The sequence below is a fragment of the Carcharhinus amblyrhynchos genome, chromosome 1 (assembly GCF_965287045.1).
Source record: "Carcharhinus amblyrhynchos chromosome 1, sCarAmb.v2.hapA, whole genome shotgun sequence".
Taxonomy (NCBI): Eukaryota; Metazoa; Chordata; class Chondrichthyes; order Carcharhiniformes; family Carcharhinidae; genus Carcharhinus; species Carcharhinus amblyrhynchos.
Window position 1 is genome coordinate 14,813,657 of NC_137324.1, and position 18,202 is coordinate 14,831,858.

The 18,202-nt window shown below is 41.1% G+C and overlaps 1 protein-coding gene across 3 annotated transcripts in view; it reads right to left on the reverse strand.

Moving 5' to 3' along the window:
• The window catches only part of dnaaf9 (dynein axonemal assembly factor 9), a 172,253-nt gene that overhangs the window by 128,870 nt on the left and 25,181 nt on the right, over positions 1-18,202 (reverse strand). For 2 of the 3 annotated variants that reach the window (XM_080194221.1, XM_080194405.1), the window contains 6 exons: positions 13,997-14,121; positions 7,521-7,617; positions 6,585-6,691; positions 1,848-1,925; positions 1,376-1,477; positions 789-905 (listed from right to left, as the gene is read on the reverse strand). In XM_080194221.1, coding sequence (XP_080050347.1) covers positions 789-905; positions 1,376-1,477; positions 1,848-1,925; positions 6,585-6,691; positions 7,521-7,617; positions 13,997-14,121 — 626 coding nt within the window. The remainder of the gene's footprint in view (positions 1-788; positions 906-1,375; positions 1,478-1,847; positions 1,926-6,584; positions 6,692-7,520; positions 7,618-13,996; positions 14,122-18,202) is intronic. The other variant, XM_080194312.1, reaches the window with a different exon arrangement.

An 18,202-nucleotide genomic window follows, 5' to 3' on the forward strand; every position in this document is an offset into this window, starting at 1 on the left:
GCTTTGACTGACAGTTCAAACAGAGAAAAAAAATTAGCCATCTATTTTTGCAATTTCAATAGACTATTATCTGTGAGTTACAGTGGTTTGTTTAAGTGAATGAGATTAGATTGTTAAAAGTTTATTGGTTTTAATGTCCATTTCAAAGACACCTACTCAGTGGATACTGGGAGAATAGCTATTAAGGGGCAATGTGGGAGGCAGAGGAACCTAAGGGTTAGAGGTGGCATGGGTCATATGACGAGCATGAAATGGACATTAAGAGATGTGGGATTTGACAATCATTGTTATAGCGAAATCAATATCACAGTAACCAGAGGTGGGGGTTTTAGCCTGCTGGCTTGGCCAGTCACCTTCCATCCCAACTCTGCCTCATCAACAAGGAATATAGTGTGCGGGATCCTACTAAAGGAAACAAGTCTTCTGGATTAGGAAACACAATCTTCCTGGTTCCTCCACAAGAATCTGGTGTCACCAAGACTCATTCTCAACATTTATACATTCTCGAAACAAAGTCTACATATAGAACAAGTGGAAAATACTGAAATATTTTAGCATGTATATATGTTTCAAACAAAACTGAAGTGATACATCATTATATTGCTAAAAATGTATTACAGGTATAAATTAATGACAGTATACATCAATACCAATAAACTATACCAGCAGATGACAATTGACTATAACAACTGTCATCATTTTCAAGTGGATTTGTAATGGAGGTAGAGGAATAACCCACATACCATTGCTGGGTTTAAAACAGACATGCTGAATTTCAGACCCCTTACCATCATGCCTCCCGTTAGTTGATCCATGGAAGAGCATTGGTGTTGAAAGCCATGTAGCAGCTTGCAGCCTATTTGTCTGCTCCTCCAGCTATATGAAGTATATCTGGAGGCAAGTGGCTGCGTAAGGGGCAGATAGGAAAATTAAGAATAAAAATAGGGAAAACAGTTTAAAGAAAAACAACACTTGGAATTGTCACAACCAAACCACATAAATCAACCTTTAAAATTCCACAGTGAGGATTCTAAGCTTTATGAGTTTGACCCACAGTATTGCACCACCCACGTCAGGTCAGAATTCACCATCCTCACAGCTCCAAACCATAATCCCAGTCAAAATAACATGTTTTCACCCAAGCCTAGAGGAAAAAAAATCCAGTTGTCTGAATTGAAACTCTAAATCTAAATTCCTGAATTCTAGCAAATTTACTTACTTTAGGCTCAAGACATAGGTTGGGATTTTCCAGCCCCGCCCTCTGACGGGTTTGTCCAGTCCCAGAAAATCCCAGCCTGTTTTTGCTTCTGGTTTTTATAACTGGTAAATACAGATATCAGCATAAGCTGTATTGTAATAATGTTGTATTTCTCACCTCTCCAGCCTGTGCCTCTGAAAGTTCCAATATTGAGGAAGGACCCTCAATGTCAAAGTTGGAAAAGAAGCTTGCCCACTGCCTGTCAAATGCCATCAAATCCTGAAATATTCAAAACAGACATGAGAGTTAGAAAGAACAAATTGTTAAAGCTCCTACAACCCACTCCATTCCAGTAGCAGCCTTTTTAGTTCTTACTGAGGCAAAGATTTCCATAACATATATAAAGTAAACACCTCAAGATTTCTTTTCCCCCCATGTTAAAAACAGGGCAAGTTAATATGCAAAGATAATTTGTTATGGAATTTAAGAAATGTAACTTTAATATACGCTAGCTTGAGTATGCAACATTCACTCATTCTCAAAATAATTGGTTTCCTGAAACTCCATCACATCTAAATGACACAGCTCCAATCAAGATTTAGAATGAGGTATGGGTTATAAAATGTTTAGTTATTTATTATGATATTACCTCAGTAATCAGGACTTCCAGAGAAACTGGATCCAATCTATTGTAGGTTTGCCATAACTCTTCGCTAGCATCAAACAGCTACAATTGAAAGAAAAGTAAACCATTTTTAATGCTTTTCTAGATGTTATGAAGAGGTACAGTAAGGCACTTTTGTTCAAAACAAGACATTACATTGGTGCTTGTCTGGCGTGAACGTGCTCAAAAATTATTCTAAGTTAAACTGATTGGTGGATCTGAAAGTAGATGCGCCCAGAAAACTTCCCGATCGGCTTTCCCACCACATTCCCACTCCAGTCTAACTGCAATTTTACCAGGGGCAAATAAGGCCGAGAGCAGCCAGCTAACCTCGCCTCAAATTGAGACCCTTAACCCAACCTGCCTCAATTTTGAGAGCGGTGGAGAAAGTTTGATATGTGGAGGGTTGAATTGCAGTGGTTCAGTTTGTGTATAAGCCCTCTTCTCCCCGGATCTCTCCAACATTTCCATTCATATTTATTTCCCGCTCCACACCTCCTCCCACCCTGATCCTGGACTTGGACACAGAATCCAAGAACTGCTCGTCATCCCAACGGTGGTCACCACTGCCAGGAGCACTCAAGTGAGACGTCTTACCTCCAGCTAGTTACTATCCCTTGGAGTAATAAATTACTGCTGGGCTGCTGTAATTGGCAAGGATGTAATCCCTACCAAATCTTAGGGTGGTGCCGTGGGTAACCCTGCCATCCAAAAAGTGCCCAACCCCAGAATACAATACAGCACAGAAAACATTCATTTTGTTCTTTGGATGGAAAATGTGTTTAACAGATATCTGTGCAATTTTAATTAATTTCTAGCAGTTGGTGACTACTGAAGAAAATTATGACTCAATGAAAACATTGAGATAAGTTAGTTCATAGTTAACATTCAAACATACAAATCAGAAGCAGGAGTAGGCCACTCGGCCCCTCGAGCATTCTCTGCCATTCATTCTAAGATCATGGATCATCTAATTGTGACCTCAACCCCACATTCCGGCCTATCCTGAATAACCTTTGTTTATCAAAAACCCTTGTTTATCAAAAATCCATCTTGCTCGACCTTAAAGATAATCTTGTACTGAAATTGGAAATAAACTTAATCTTGTGAAAAACACACTTTGATTACGCTTCCTATATATTAAAGCATTGCTTAAAAAACCATAAGATCACAAGAAAAAGTAGGAGTATATTTTGCCTGCTCCATAATCCAATAAGATCATGGTTGATTTGATTAGGACCGTAACTCCATTTTCTTTTCTGCTACCCCTTAACTATCAACAATCCAAAATCTGTTGAGAGCTCAAAAATCTGTTGAACTCAATCTTGAATGTATTCAATGACTCAGACTTCAGCACTCTCTGGGGAAGAGAATACCAATATTAATAATCCTCAGAAGAAATTTCTCCCCATCTTCGTCTTAAACAGAAGACCTCTTATTTTTATTATTTGTATCACAATTAAGCTTACATTAACACTGCAAATGAAGTTACTGTGAAAATCCCCTAGTCGCCACACTTCAGCATCTGTTCGGGCACACTGAGGGAGAATGTAGCATGGCAAATGCTAACTAGCACATTTTTTTGGACTGAAGGAAGAACCCGGAGCTCCTAGAAGAAACCCACACAGACGAAGGGAGAATGAGTAGGCTCCGCACAGGGTGACCCAAACCAGGAACTGAACCCGGGTCCCTGGTACGGTGAGGCACCAGTGCTAACCACTGTGCCACCATACAGAAAATATACTCTCAGCAAGTAACCTTTTAATTCCCCTCATTCTTGTAAACTCCAATGAGTATAGGCAACCTGCTTAAAATTTACTCATAGGAGTTTTCTTATTGGTACACTTCTCTACACCTTCCTCAACTACTACAAATTCTTGCGAACCTACAAGTACATACACAATTTCACCACCAGATGGTTTCTTCACATACAATATTTCTCTGTCCTGTAAGTTTCTCATTTGCATGCAGATGATCTGCCTCCATTCAGGGACTGAAACTTGTACCCAAAATAAGCAGTTACACAAAATCAAACTATTATATAATTCACAACAACATGATCTGTCTTCCGAGGCATCTTTTAAGGCTCAATTTCTCTCATTAACCTGGGTTTGGGTACTCATTATTGAAACCAGCTGAATATTTAATTTGTGTTTGATTAAGTTACCTTGTGAAGTTGGGTAGAGTAATTGTAGATTAGTGCTTATAAAATTGTAAAATGCGAAAGAGCATGGTCTCTTTAAAAAGTGGTGCTTTTTCAAGAGAGCCCAAACTGAAACATCTGTATCGAAAGGCCAAGCAGCAGTGTTACCAAGACAACAGATATTTGAATTTAGCCAATTTGAATCAGGCACTTAGATATCAAGAACCGATTAAATTTAAATCTGATGATTTTGACAACCTAGGACCAATCTGATTGTGGGAAATGTTGATATGTCACCACAGATATAAAAGAAGAGGGCAATGGGGCAAAAAGAGAGAGCAACTGCCACCTGCCAGAGCTAACAGCTCGCAGCTCTCAGAGAAAAAGAGAGAAAATCTACTGGCTCTCATAGCTTCATTTATGTCTTAGAGAAAGCTCCATCTAAATGACCAAGGTACCAAAGAAGAAAGACGACAGAAGGATCAACACAAAATCCAGAATATTCCAGAACAACCAAAACCTGCTTGTAATTTAGAAAGTAACTAAATTCTATTTGTTGTTAACAAGTGGGAATTGTATTTATTGGAACATTAGAATCTTGTTTTATTGAGAAATAGTCAATAGTTAGAAGGGATTTATTTGGTAACAGTTTAATGAATTTGTTTACTTTTAGTTAGATAAATTATGTGCTGATGTTAGAGTGATTGTCAGGGATTGATTTCGTATTTAACCGCTAAAAGTTGCTGAAGTGCAGGTCACAGCACTTGACGCACTTTTTCTTTTACAGATTATAAGGCCAGGTACTGCTCTTTGGGTGTTTTGGTGTAAGTTTTCAGAGGGGGGATCAATCTCTGCTTTGTAACAGTTAGAAAAGGTACATGCTAATTGCTTGCACCACTGTGAACGTCCAAAAGACAAAGGATGTATACTTTTCCTCAATTTAAAAAAAACTTTACATTGTGGAAAATTGAAGGTAAACAACGTTAGTACGGTCAACTGATAGGGGTGTTTGAACAGAATGCGTAATGGAGAACTATTACCATTCTAGATTGAAGTAGGAGCAGGAAAGTAGGTGTGCAGTTAGGGCAAGTTAAGTGACAACAAAGCAAGTGGGAAACAAGGGCAAAGGAGTTCAGCTGGCAGCTCAGAGGAAAGGCAAGGATGGTTTTGCAAGCAAGGATGAGGGAGGAGGTTATGTGAAAGTGAAAGTGAAAGTGAAGGGGAGAAGTGGAGAGAGAAAACAGTAATGATTGTAACTCTGTCCAATATATTTTTCCAAAGAGCCAGATTTCCTCCACACATTTCATAGTACAAAGAAAATTACAGCACAGGAACAGGCCCTTTGGCCCTCCAAGCTGTCCAACTTAGCTAAAACCCCCTACCCTTCCAGGTACCTTCTATTCCCATCCTATTCATGTATTTGTCAAGACATCCCTTAAAATTACTACCATATCTGCCTCCACTACGCACCACTCCCGCCGCCCCCACCCAACCAACGGCCCCGGCACCCACTACTGTGTGAAAAATCTGCCTCTTGCATCTCCTTTAAGCCTTGCCCCTCACACTTTAAACCTATGCCCCCACAACCTCTCTCCAAATGCAATTTGACACTGACCAATCCTTTCCTCACAATCCCAACTGAAGCAAAATGTTGAGAATGCATTAGAAAAAAGTAAAACAAAATAGTGACAGCATCAGCACAATGCCAGTGGAGAGAGCTTTAGCGCAGGCCATCTTCTCTGAATTAGCATGTACAATGCCACTAATGGTGAATTATATTCAATACCTAGCAATTGGGTACTCAAACTCGACATTTACTAACTCTAAATTACCAACGTCCATATTTAAAATAAAAATTTCCTCCATCAATTTGTCATTCAGCAATTGCACTCTCTCGCTATCTATTACTTTAGCTGTAATAATGGTCAATTGTGTCCCAGTTCCTCAGGAGCAAGTATCACCCAGGAGTACAAATATACTTTATATATACAAATATACTTGTTATACTTTAGTAACTTTAAAAAAAAATCAACCACATGCAATTCAATATCTATGGCCAAAAGTAAATGGCAAATGAGAATAAAACTTACCAGTTTTTTTACATCTTAATATATATTTACCAAGTCTCATTCAGCTAATTTCCAATTGAATAGTTCAGATGGCAACATTCACATCCAAGGAACATTGTGTGGAAAGTGCTTTTACAAATGCCAGTATAAAAGATATACCAAACATTTCCGCTTAAGTATGGGGCGGGGGGTATTAGAGCATACGCGTCAGAGCAAGAGAGAGAACAGGTGACAGACAAAAAGCATGGGATGCACCAAGCTGACCCCGACAGACCAATGTTAATTAGAATTAATCTCTTGATGGCTTCCATTGCATCCAACATCTTCACCCCAGTTTCTCAGCACCATGGACAAATACATCTTTCTCTGCAGCTTTGTGGTTTATTGGGCATTTTAACAGTCATGAATTTTGTCTGCTGACCCATTTAAGGAAACTTCTCACAGGCTTTTAACTTTAATAATACTGTACAGTTGCATTGTACAACACTCACATAGAATTAAATTAAATACCTCATGTTTCATTGTAAAAAATTCCCCTCCTCCAATTCCTTCCAGAGCAAATGCTTGTACAATGGGCCACTTCTCAACAACGAACATGTCAAACTTCTGAATATGGCCTAGAAGTAGCAATGGGCACAGAATGATAAGCACAATGAGGTGATTGAAAAACAAAATTAGAATGAGATGACATAACTTCATCAGTAAGTACATCAAGTAGGACAAGAAACAAATCGCAAGCCTACCAATACCCAGGAGTACAAATATACTTTGTATATACAAATATACTTGTTATACTTTGGTAACTTTTAAAAAAAACAACCACATGCAATTCAATATCTATGGCCAAAAGTAAATGGCAAATGAAAATAAAACTTACCAGTTTTTTTACATCTTAATATATATTTACCAAGTCTCATTCAGCTAATTTCCAATTGAATAGTTCAGATGGCAACATTCACATCCAAGGAACATTGTGTGGAAAGTGCTTTTACAAATGCCAGTATAAAAGATAGAGGATGGGTGGTCAATAACATGTTAATAAAATTTGAAGGAGTAACGATAATCTACAGCTGCTTCACGAGAAGAGGAAACCAAATAAATTTAAGATGGTGACTTGGATCAAGAAAAGGTGAAGTTCATCAAAACAAATGAAATATCTAAACTCAAAACATATATTGCCAGCATTCATCCGACTGCATTCATAATTCCAAATGGATCAGGTTTCCAGTGTTCATTTTATCAGAACACAGGGGTCAGGTACAAACCAAAATAAATTGTTCAACACGCCTAGTCTGAATGTCTTTACTATAAAGATTCAACATAATAGGGATACAAAAAACATGAAAAGATCAAGGAAATTGACGAAAATTAAAAAGAAATACTTAGTGGCCTGTTTAATTATTTTACATAATACTTATAATATTGGAAAACATTTTTTATCTTTACCCTGAAAGCTGTAAGGAACTCGAATGCGATAACAATCTTGCACCATATCCACAAAGCTGGTAATTTTAAACTCCTCTGCTGCCTCTTCATCTTCATACTAAAGAAAGAAGTTTTGATCCAGTCACTTGTGTAACGAATAGCTGTAATAATTTATATTTTGAACTACAGACTAAACATCTTGAGCATAACTCCCAAACCAATGACATTTCCAATCAGGAGAGACAAGAGCAAGAGTCACAGAATCGCCCAGTTCTTCTCCAAGTTGCACGTATCACTCCTTATTCATAGCCACATGTGCAAAACCCTTTTCCCCCCATATTCAATGGCTTTGTGGGAGCACTTTCACCACGAGCAGTAACAATTCAAGACAACAGCCCACTGTCTCAAAACGAGCATGGGCAACAGCGCATTTTGCTGCTGTTCTATGAATCAACTAAACTTATGATCACAGAGATCCACCAGCTAAATGATATCCTTCTGTATGTAACCATTCTATGAATCTATTCATAGGCACAGTATCATTACAGAACTGAATGCCATTTTGCCCACTGAATTCAGACTGGCTTTGTAGAAAAATCCCATCATGACAGTCCTCTTTCTATCTCCATAACCTTGCAATTTATTTCACTCAAGCACCCATTTAATTTCCTGTCAAAATTATTCAACATCACCACTTGTACCACCCTCCTCACGTAGCAACTTTCAGGTCATTACCACTTGTTACAAATATAAACTTCTTCCATACGTGCCTGTGGGCGCACACAGTGCACACCCCACCCCCCACCCCCACCTCTTCCCAAAACCTTAAATCTGTTCCCATAATCCCTGTACAGTCAGCTAAGAGAACAGCTTTTCTTTGTCTATCCTATTTAATCTAGTCATAATATTGTACAGTTTATCATATCTCCCTCAATTTCCTCTGCTCAAAGAACAAACCCAGCTTCTCCAATCTAACTCTGAAGTTAAAATTCATCAACCCTTGAACTACTCTGGTGGATCCTTCCTGAATCCTCTCAAGGATCCAGATATTCATCTAAAAACGTGACCAAAATCTGATGGAGTATTCTAGTTGTGGTTTAACCAGAGATTTGTGCAGTTAGGCTTAGCTTCCATCTTTAATATCAATACCTCTATTAATGAAGCCCAAGGTTTCATATGCTCTGCCAGCTACTCTTATCGATATGTTCTGCCATCTTTCATGAAACCCAGGTCCCACTGTCCCTCAAACTCTGTCAGTCTACATTGCTAGATAGATGCCAGTGATAACATTAGCAGAAGGGATGGGGAAAAGCAATGTGGAAAATTGCCTGTACACAAAAAGCAGGAAAATTCCAACCTGGCCATTTACCACCCATCAGTCTCTTCTCGATCATCAGTGAAGTGATGAAACGGGTCAATCAAGTGGCACTTGTTTAGCAATAATCTCCTCACTGAGGCTCAGCTTGAGGCCTACAACCACTGCAGCCTTGGTTCAAACACGGACAAAAGAACTGAACACCAGAGGTGAGCTGACAGTGACTGCGATTGATATCAAGTCTGCATTTGACAAGAATGTGGTATCAAGTAGTTCTAGCAAAGCAGTCAGTTCTAGCATCTCAGTTCCAGGACAGCGCAGCAGGGGGTCTTCAGCACAGTATGCAAGCCCAACCATCTTTAGCCGTTTAATTAATAATCTTCATTGCAACATATAGTCAGAAGTGGGGATGTTTGCTGATGATTGCACATTATTCAGCACCATTTGCGACTCCTCAAATACTGAAGTAGCCCATGTTCAAATGCAGCAAGCCATGGACAATGTCCAGGTTTGGGTTGACAAATGGCAAGTAATATACACGCCAGGCAATGACCATCTCCAACAAGGGAAGCTCTAACCATCGCCCATTGATATTCAATGGTATTATCAACATCTTCAGAGTTACCACTGGCCAGAAACTAAACTAGCCATATAAATATTATGGATACAATAGCAGGTCAGAGGCTGTTGGAATCCTGTAGCAAGTTACTCATCTCCTGACTCCCCAAAATCTCTCCACAATCTACACTCAAGTCAGGAGCTTGATGGAACTTGTCTGGACAATGCAGGTCCAACAACACTAAAGAAATCTGACACCATCTAAGACAAAGCAGCCCACTTGATTTGCATTCTTTCCACATTCACTCCTTCCACCACCAATGCAACAGTAGCGGCACTGTGTACCATCTACAACTCGTGCTCCAGAAACTCAACAAGGCTCCATAAATAGTATCTTCCAAATCCACGACCATCTAGAATGAAAAGGATAGCAGATGCATGGAAAACACCACCTAAGAAGTTCCCCACCAAGTCATTCACCACGTTAATTTGGAAATACCGTCCCTTCACTGGTCCTGGGTCAAAATCCTGGAATCCCTCCCTAACAGCACTGTGAGCATACCTACATCACAGTGACTACAACAGTTCAAGAAGGCAATTCACTACCATCTTCTCAAGGGCATTTAAGAATGGTGAATACATGTTGGCCTAGCCAGCACTGCCCAAATCTCAAAAATAAACATTGTAAAAAAAAGGTACAGCAATTATCATGGGTGATTTTAATCTATATATCAATTAGTCAAACCAGGTCAGTCAAGGCAGCCTTGAGGAGGAATTCATAGAATGTATCCGCAATAGCTTCATTGAACAGTATGTAATGGAACCTACGAGGCAACAAGCTATCCTAGATCTGGTGCTATGTAATGAATCAGGAATAATTAACGATCTTACAGTTAGGGATCATCTATGAAGAAGCAATCACAGTATGGTTGAATTTAAAATACAGGTGGAGCATGAGAAGATAAAATCCAATACCAGTGTCTTGTGCTTAAACAAAGCAGACTACAAAGGGATGAGAGAGGCATTGGCTAAGGGAAACTGGGAACAAAAAAACTTTATGGCAGGACAATTGAGGAACAGTGGAGGACTTTCAAAGCGATCTATCACAGTATTCAGCAGAAGTATATACCAGTAAGAAGGACTACAGAAAGAGATAATCAGCCATCGATAGCTAAGGAAATAAATCATAGGCCCCACAATGCAGAAACAGGCCCTTCGGCCCATTGGGTCTGCACCGAACACAATCCCACCCAGGCCCCCATACCATACCCACTAATCCCTCTAACCTATGCATCCCTGGACACTAAGGGGCAATTTCTTAGCATGGCCAATCAACCTAACCCGCACATTTTTGGACTGTGGGAGGAAACCCACGCAGACACGAGGAGAATGTGCAAACTCCACACAGACAGTGACCCAAGCCAGGAATCGAACCCAGGACCCTGGAGCTGTGAAGCAGCAGTGCTAACCACTGTGCTACCGTGCCACCCAAAAAGGAAGGTATCAAATTGAAAGAAAATGCATACAAAGTGGCAAAGATTAGTGGGAAACTAGAGGATTGAGAAATCTTTAAAGGTCAACAGAAAGCCACAAAAAAGCTATAAAGAGAAGTAAGATGGATTACGAAAGTAAACTAGCTCAGAATATAAAAACAGATAGCACAAGTTCCTACCAATACATAAAACAAAAAGGAGTGGCTAAAGTAAACATTGGTCCTTCAGAGGATGCGAAGCGGGGGTACGTAATAACCGGAAATGAGAAAATGGCTGAGGCATCGAACAGGTATTTTGTGTCGGTATTCACAGTGGAAGACACAAATAAGATGCCAAAAATCGATGACAGGAAGGCTACGGCAGGTAAAAAACTATGAAAGACGTAGTATTGGGCAAACTAATGGGGCTAAAAGTGGACAAGTCTCCTGGCCCTGATGGAATGCATCCCAGCGTACTAAAAGAGATGATGAGGGAAATAGCAAACACACGAGCGGTAATTTACCAAAATTCACTGGACTGTGGGGTGGTTCATGCAGATTGGAAAACAGCAAATGTGGAGCCGCTGTTTCAAAAAAAAAGAGGTAGACAAAAGGTGGGTAACTACAGGCCGGTTAGCTTAACTTTGGTATAGGGAAAATGCTTGAATCTATCCTCAAGGAAGAAATAGCGAGACATCTGGATATAAATTATCCCATTGGTAAGACACAGCATGGGTTCATGATGGGCAAGTCATGTTTGACTAATCTGGTGAAATTCTTTGAGAACATTACATGTGCAGTGGACAATGGGGAACTTGTAGATGTGGTGTATTTGGATTTTCAGAAGGCATTTAACAAGCTGCCGCACCAAAGATTGCTACATAAGATAAAGATGCATGGTGTTATGGGTAATTATTAGTATGGATAGAGAATTAGTTAACCAACAAAAAAAAAAGAGTGGGGGGTAAATGGGTGTATTTTTTTGGTTGGTGATCAGTGGTGTACCTCAGGGATCAGTGTTGGGACCGCAATTGTCTACACTTTACATAAATGATCCGGAGTTGGGAACCCAGTGTAGCGTGTCAAAATGCACAGACGACACTATGATGAGTGGCAGAGCAAAGTGTGCAGAAGATCCTACAAATCTGCAAAGGGATATAGATAGTCTGAGTGGGCAAGGGTCTGGCAGATGGAGCACAATGTTGGTAAATGTCAAGTCATCCGCTTTGGTAGGAATAACAGCAAAATGGATTATTTAAATGGTAAAAAATTGCAGCATGCTGCTGTGCAGCGCTGTCCTTGTGCAAGAATCTCACGGAGTTGGTTTGCAGATGCAGCAGATACTTAAGAAGGCAAATGGAATTTTGTCCTTCATTGCTAGAGTTTAAGAACAGCGAGGTTATGTTGCAGCCGTATACAGTGCTGGCAAGGCCACACCTGGAGCACTGTGTACAATTTTGATCTCCTTACTTGAGAAAGTATATACTTGCACTGCAGGGGGTGCAGAGGAAATTCACTAGGTTGATTCCGGAGTTGAGAGGACTGGCTTATGAGGCTACACTCATTGGAATTCAGAAGAATGAGGGGATATCTTATAGAAACATACAAGATTATGAAGGGAATAGATAAGATAGAAGCAGGGAACTTGTTTCCACTGGCAGGTGAAAACAGAACTAGGGGGCATGGCCTCAAAATAAGGTGAAGCAGATTTAGGACTAAGTTGAGGAGGAACTTCTTCACACAAAGGGCTGTGAATCTGTGAAATTCCTTGCCCAGTGAAGCAGTTGAGGCTACATCATTAAATGTTTTTAAGGCAAGGATAGATAAATTTTTGAACAGTAAAGGAATTACGAGTTATGGGAGTGGGCAGGTAAATGGAGCCAAGTCCATGAAAAGATCAGCCATGATCTTATTGAATGGTAAAGCAGGCTTGAGGGCCAGATGGCCTACTCCTGCTCCTAGTTCTTATGTTAGAGTCGTAGAGTCATAGACTCAGAATTTTAAAGCATGGAAACAGGCCTCTCAGCCCAACTTGTCCATGCCATTTTTTTTAAACCCTTAAAACTAATCCCAATTACCTGCATTTGGCCCATGTCCCTCTATACCCATCTTACTGATGTAACTATCTAAATGCTTTTTAAAAGACAACATTCTACCAGCCTCTACTACTACCTCTGGCAGCTTGTTCTAGCCACTCACCATTCTCTATGAAAAAATTGCCCTTCTGGACACTTGGGTATCTCTCCCTTCTCACCTTAAACCTATGCCCTCTAGTTTTAGACTCCTCTACTTTTGGGAAAAGATCTAGCTGAGTATCGAACTAATCTGTGCCCCTCATTATTTTATAGACCTCTATAAGATCACCCCTCAGCCTTCTACACTCCAGAGAAAAAAGTCTCAATCTATCCAGCCTCTCCTCATAACCCAAACCATCAAGTCCCGGTAGCATCCGAGTAAGTCTTTTCTGCACTCTTTCTAGTTTAATAATATCCTTTCTATAAGAGGGTGACCCGAACTTCACACAGTATTCCAAGTGTGACCTTACCAATGTCTTGAGCAACTTCAACAAGACGTCCCAATTTATGTTCTTAAATGAATTTTAGAAAAGGCAACTAGCAATAAGTTTGTCAATAATGAAAAGCAACATAGGAAAGCCCGCAACGGAAAACAACAACAAGGAACAAAGTCACCTTCACCTTGGCTGGATGCCTGTTCCCACAACCCAAATCTCATTTTCATCCCTTCTCAAAGTGTCTCGCTCCAACTCTCATCAGCTTCCTTCTTTCCTTTCACCCAGGCATTGCTTTGGTCATTATTCCCATCCCATTCACTCAAATCCACCCACCAATCTCACGCAATTCTCACCAACACTTACAAGGACTAAGTGTGGTGCAAGTGAGATGATGAGCAGGGGACCCATGCTTAAAAGCACAACAGCAAGGATGACTAAATCCAACAATGCAGAAGCAAACAGTAATAAACTGTTTTATATGATTCTTTATGCACTGTTATTCTGAACTGTGAACAAATGGGGCTGATACATATGTCCTCTTCAATTAAATTTTCAGATTGATCACTGGAAAATAAATCTTCAAATGAACATTTTAATAGTAAAGCTTACATATGTACAAAATTCTGATTTTTACAACTTACTTCTTTTTCTGTCAAACAGTGCAAGCGTAAGTTTCTCCAGTATGCCACATAAGGCAGGAGATAGTTATAATTTACAGGGTTGCAGTACACATGAACACTTTCAGGCTTGATTAACAGAATTACATCTGAAATAGAAAGGAGATAAAATACAATGAAACACAATTAAAACATTGTAAGGATATAAAACAATCCATGATCATCTGACATTTAACAAAAGACAAACTGAATAATCATCTTTTAATCCTTCCTTTAGTCATGATACAAGAAATATAAAAATATTGACATTTGTAGCAGTATAACTCAGAAAAATACGCAGTTTTGGAACATTTCTAAAAACGACACTGTAACATGAAACATGTGTACTATGATTGTGTGTACAATATACTTTGGAATACCACTGTGCTAACTGATGACTTCCAAAGTGTCAGATGATGACAAATGACAGTGGCCTTACAAAGCACAAACACTGGGGCAGGACAGAAACAGACGTCTTGAGGGAAGCGCAGTCCTGGTAGAGACAATGGCAGATAGGAGATAAAATACTTCTGTTATCAAATGTGTATCAGCTGTTTTCTGATTAATAATTACACAGCTTCCCACAGTAGCAATTTGGATTAAATGTAACAAAAATAAATGCTTGAAAAATGAAAAAAATGCATTTTGTTTCACTCTTCAAGTAATTTTAAATTTTGAATACAAAATGAAAGGTCATATCAAACCGCCATGAGTTGTTTTTAGGGGAATACAGTTGCAGGATTTGTACATAATTGGAACTCAGCTGTGCCTGTTGCAAGGGTTTCCCATTAATACAATTTATTTATTTTTCAAACTGCACTCATTATTGAAGGAGAAAAAAAATAGTTTCAAAAGATGTCCCTGCAGGAAGTCTACAGGCAGCATCTGAGGTCCAACCATCTTTAGCTATTTCAACAATGGTCTTGCGTTCATTGTAAGGTCAGACATCACGAATCATTGAATCATAGAAACCCTACAGAGCATAAAGAGGTCATTTGGCCCATCGAGTCTGCACCAACCACAATCCCCATACCCTACATATTTTCCCCACCAATCTCTCTAATCTACACATCTCAGGACATGAAGGGGCAATTTTAGTATGGCCAATCAACCTAACCCACACATCTTTGGACTATGGGAGGAAACCGGAGCACCTGGAGGAAACCCGCGCAGACACAACACAGACAGAGAACCAGGGAAATCGAACCCAGGTCCCTGGAGCTGAGAAGCAACAGTGCTAAGCACTGTGCTACCATGCCACCTGAATATATAACATTCAGCTCCATTCCCAAATCCTCAAACGACAAAGCTATCCAGGCCAGTTAACCGCCCTCACTCCGGTTAACTGGCTTGACAAGCCGATAAGATCATTCACTAGATCTTTCGTATCACCTGAATAGACCATCCAAAAGGTCAGGGTGAAAAGCTATGTCATTATTGCCCTCCCAGAGATGGTGACATCTGGTCAAGAGCTCAGCGTGATATACTCAACAGAATGTTATTAAACAGCAATACAAACTTCTGGCCCTGAACAAAGATACAAATTGAGCCTGTAGGCCTTGAAAAAAATTTGACTTACCCCATGCACTGCAAATTTTTATTTTACATTCATTCATGGGGTGTGGGCTTTGCTAGCTGGACTAACATTTATTTCCCACCTCAAATTGCTTTTGAGTGGTTTGCTTGGCGATTATGAGTCAAGCCCATTGCCGAGAGTTGGGAGTCATATGTAGGCCAGGTCGGCAGATTTCCTTCCCTGAAGGGCAATAATGATCCAGATGGGTTCTTACACCAGTGGACAATAAACAAAGAACAAAGAACAACCCAGCACGGGAAACAGGCCCTTCGGCCCAACGAGCCTGCGCCACCGTATCCTCCTACACCTACCCTGCCCTGCGTGTCTGCGAGTGGAACCCCTAACTTAGCCAGATTCAGGGGAGAATAGTGTCAATTTGGTAAACCAATCAGCCTAAGAGCACATCTTTGGGGTGTGGGAGGAAACCGGAGCGCCTGGAGGAAACCCACGCAACCACAGGGAGAATGCGCAAACTCCCACAGACACAGGCCCAAATCCATGTATCTGCACAGCTAGCAGTGCTAGTCACTGAGCTGTTGCGGCGCCCGTCTACCGGTCCAGGATCAAGCACACACACTGACACGAAGTACTAGGCCACTCCCGGAACCTCCAAGAGCAGCCCACGCACGACCCACCGTGTGCATGCCCCTTGTTTGACAACAAGGTGGACCTCCACCTGCGGAATAAAAAGACAAAAACGTTAACATATAAGTCTGCATTTCCGGTGTCTCCCGAGGCTCTGACCCTATTTAATGCCCCCTACTATAACCCTCCATCCTTGTTTCGCTCATGTGTCTATCTAAGTAAACCTTAAACAAGTCCAACGTTCCTGCCTCCACCACCCTACTCGGTAGCGCGTTCCATACCCCCACGACCCTCTGCGTGAAGAACCTTCCTCTCACATCCAAGTTATACTTCTCCCCCCTCACCCTCAGATCATGACCTCTCGTAATTGTACCCAGTCTAGGGAGCAGTCTCTCACTATTGACTCTATCTATTCCCTTCAGTATCTTATATACCTCTACCATGTTTCCCCTCAATCTCCGTCTTTCCAAGGAGAAAAGTCCCAGTTTCTCCAACCTTTCCTCGTAACTCAGTCCTTCCATACCAGGCAACATCCTGGTAAACCTCCTCTGCACCCTCTCCAGAGCCTCCACGTCCTTCCGGTAGTAAGGTGACCAGAACTGGACGCAGTACTCCAAATGTGGTCTAACCAACGTTCTGTACAACTGAAGCATTAGACGGCAGCTCCTATACTCTATACCCCTTCCTATAAAGGCTAGCATTCCATAAGCTTTCCTCACAACCTTCTCCACTTGTGTCGCAACCTTCATAGACTTGTGAACCTGCACTCCCAGGTCCCTCTGTATTTCTATACTCCTAATCGGTCTACCTTTTATCACATAGCTCCTCTCTGCATTATTCCTTCCAAAATGCATCACCTCGCATTTGTCAGGATTAAATTCCATCTGCCACCTATCTGCCCAATGTACCAACCTATCCATATCCTGCTGTATCACCTGACATTCCACCTCAGTATCCGCCAACCCTGCCATCTTGGTGTCATCAGCAAACTTGCTGATCACACCACCTACGCTCTCTTCCAAGTCGTTTATGTATACTACAAATAGGAGGTCCCAGTACTGAGCCCTGCGGTACACCACTGGTCACTGGCCTCCAGCCCGAAAAGGTCCCCTCAACAACTACCCTCTGTCTCCTACTGCCCAGCCAGTTCTCAATCCACCTAGCTACCTGTCCTTGTATCCCATGCACCTTAACCTTTTCTACCAGCCTACCATGAGGGACTTTGTCAAACGCCTTACTGAAATCCATATAGATGACATCAACGGCTCTCCCATCGTCAACCGTTTTTGTCACCTCCTCAAAGAATTCCACAAGATTCGTAAGGCAAGACCTCCCTCTAACAAAGCCATGTTGCGTATCCCTAATCAGATCGCAACGCTCCAAATGCTAATACCCCTAAGTATCTTTTCCATTAATTTCCCTACCACCAATGTCAAACTCACCGGTCTATAATTTCCAGGGTTATCCCTACTACCTTTTTTAAACAGCGGTACCACAGTTGCTACCCTCCAGTCTTCTGGGACCTCACCTGTGTCCAAAGAAGAGACAAAGATTTGCGCCAGAGGCCCAGCAATTTCATCTTTCACCTCCCTAAGCAGCCTGGGATAAATACCATCAGGCCCCGGAGCTTTATCCGTCCTTACGCTACCTAAAAGCCCTAGCACTTCCTCCCTCGTAATAGATATTTCCTGCCACTGATCCACAGCTCCCTCCAAGACACTGCACGACACCGAACCCCTCTCCTTCGTGAATACCGACGCAAAGTATTCATTCAGGATCTCCCGCATTCCCTCCGACTCAATACATAACTCCCCACTTTTGTCCCTAAGAGGACCAATTTTCCCTCTGACTACTCTCTTGCTCCTAATATAGAATAAAATGCCTTTGGATTTTCCTTAATCCTATCAGCCAAAGCCATTTCATGCCCTCTCTTCGCCCTTCTAACTCCCCTTTTTAGCTCCCTCCTACTCTCTATATTCCTCCAGCGCACTCTCCGTACCCAGTTGTTTCGACCTAACATACGCCTCCCT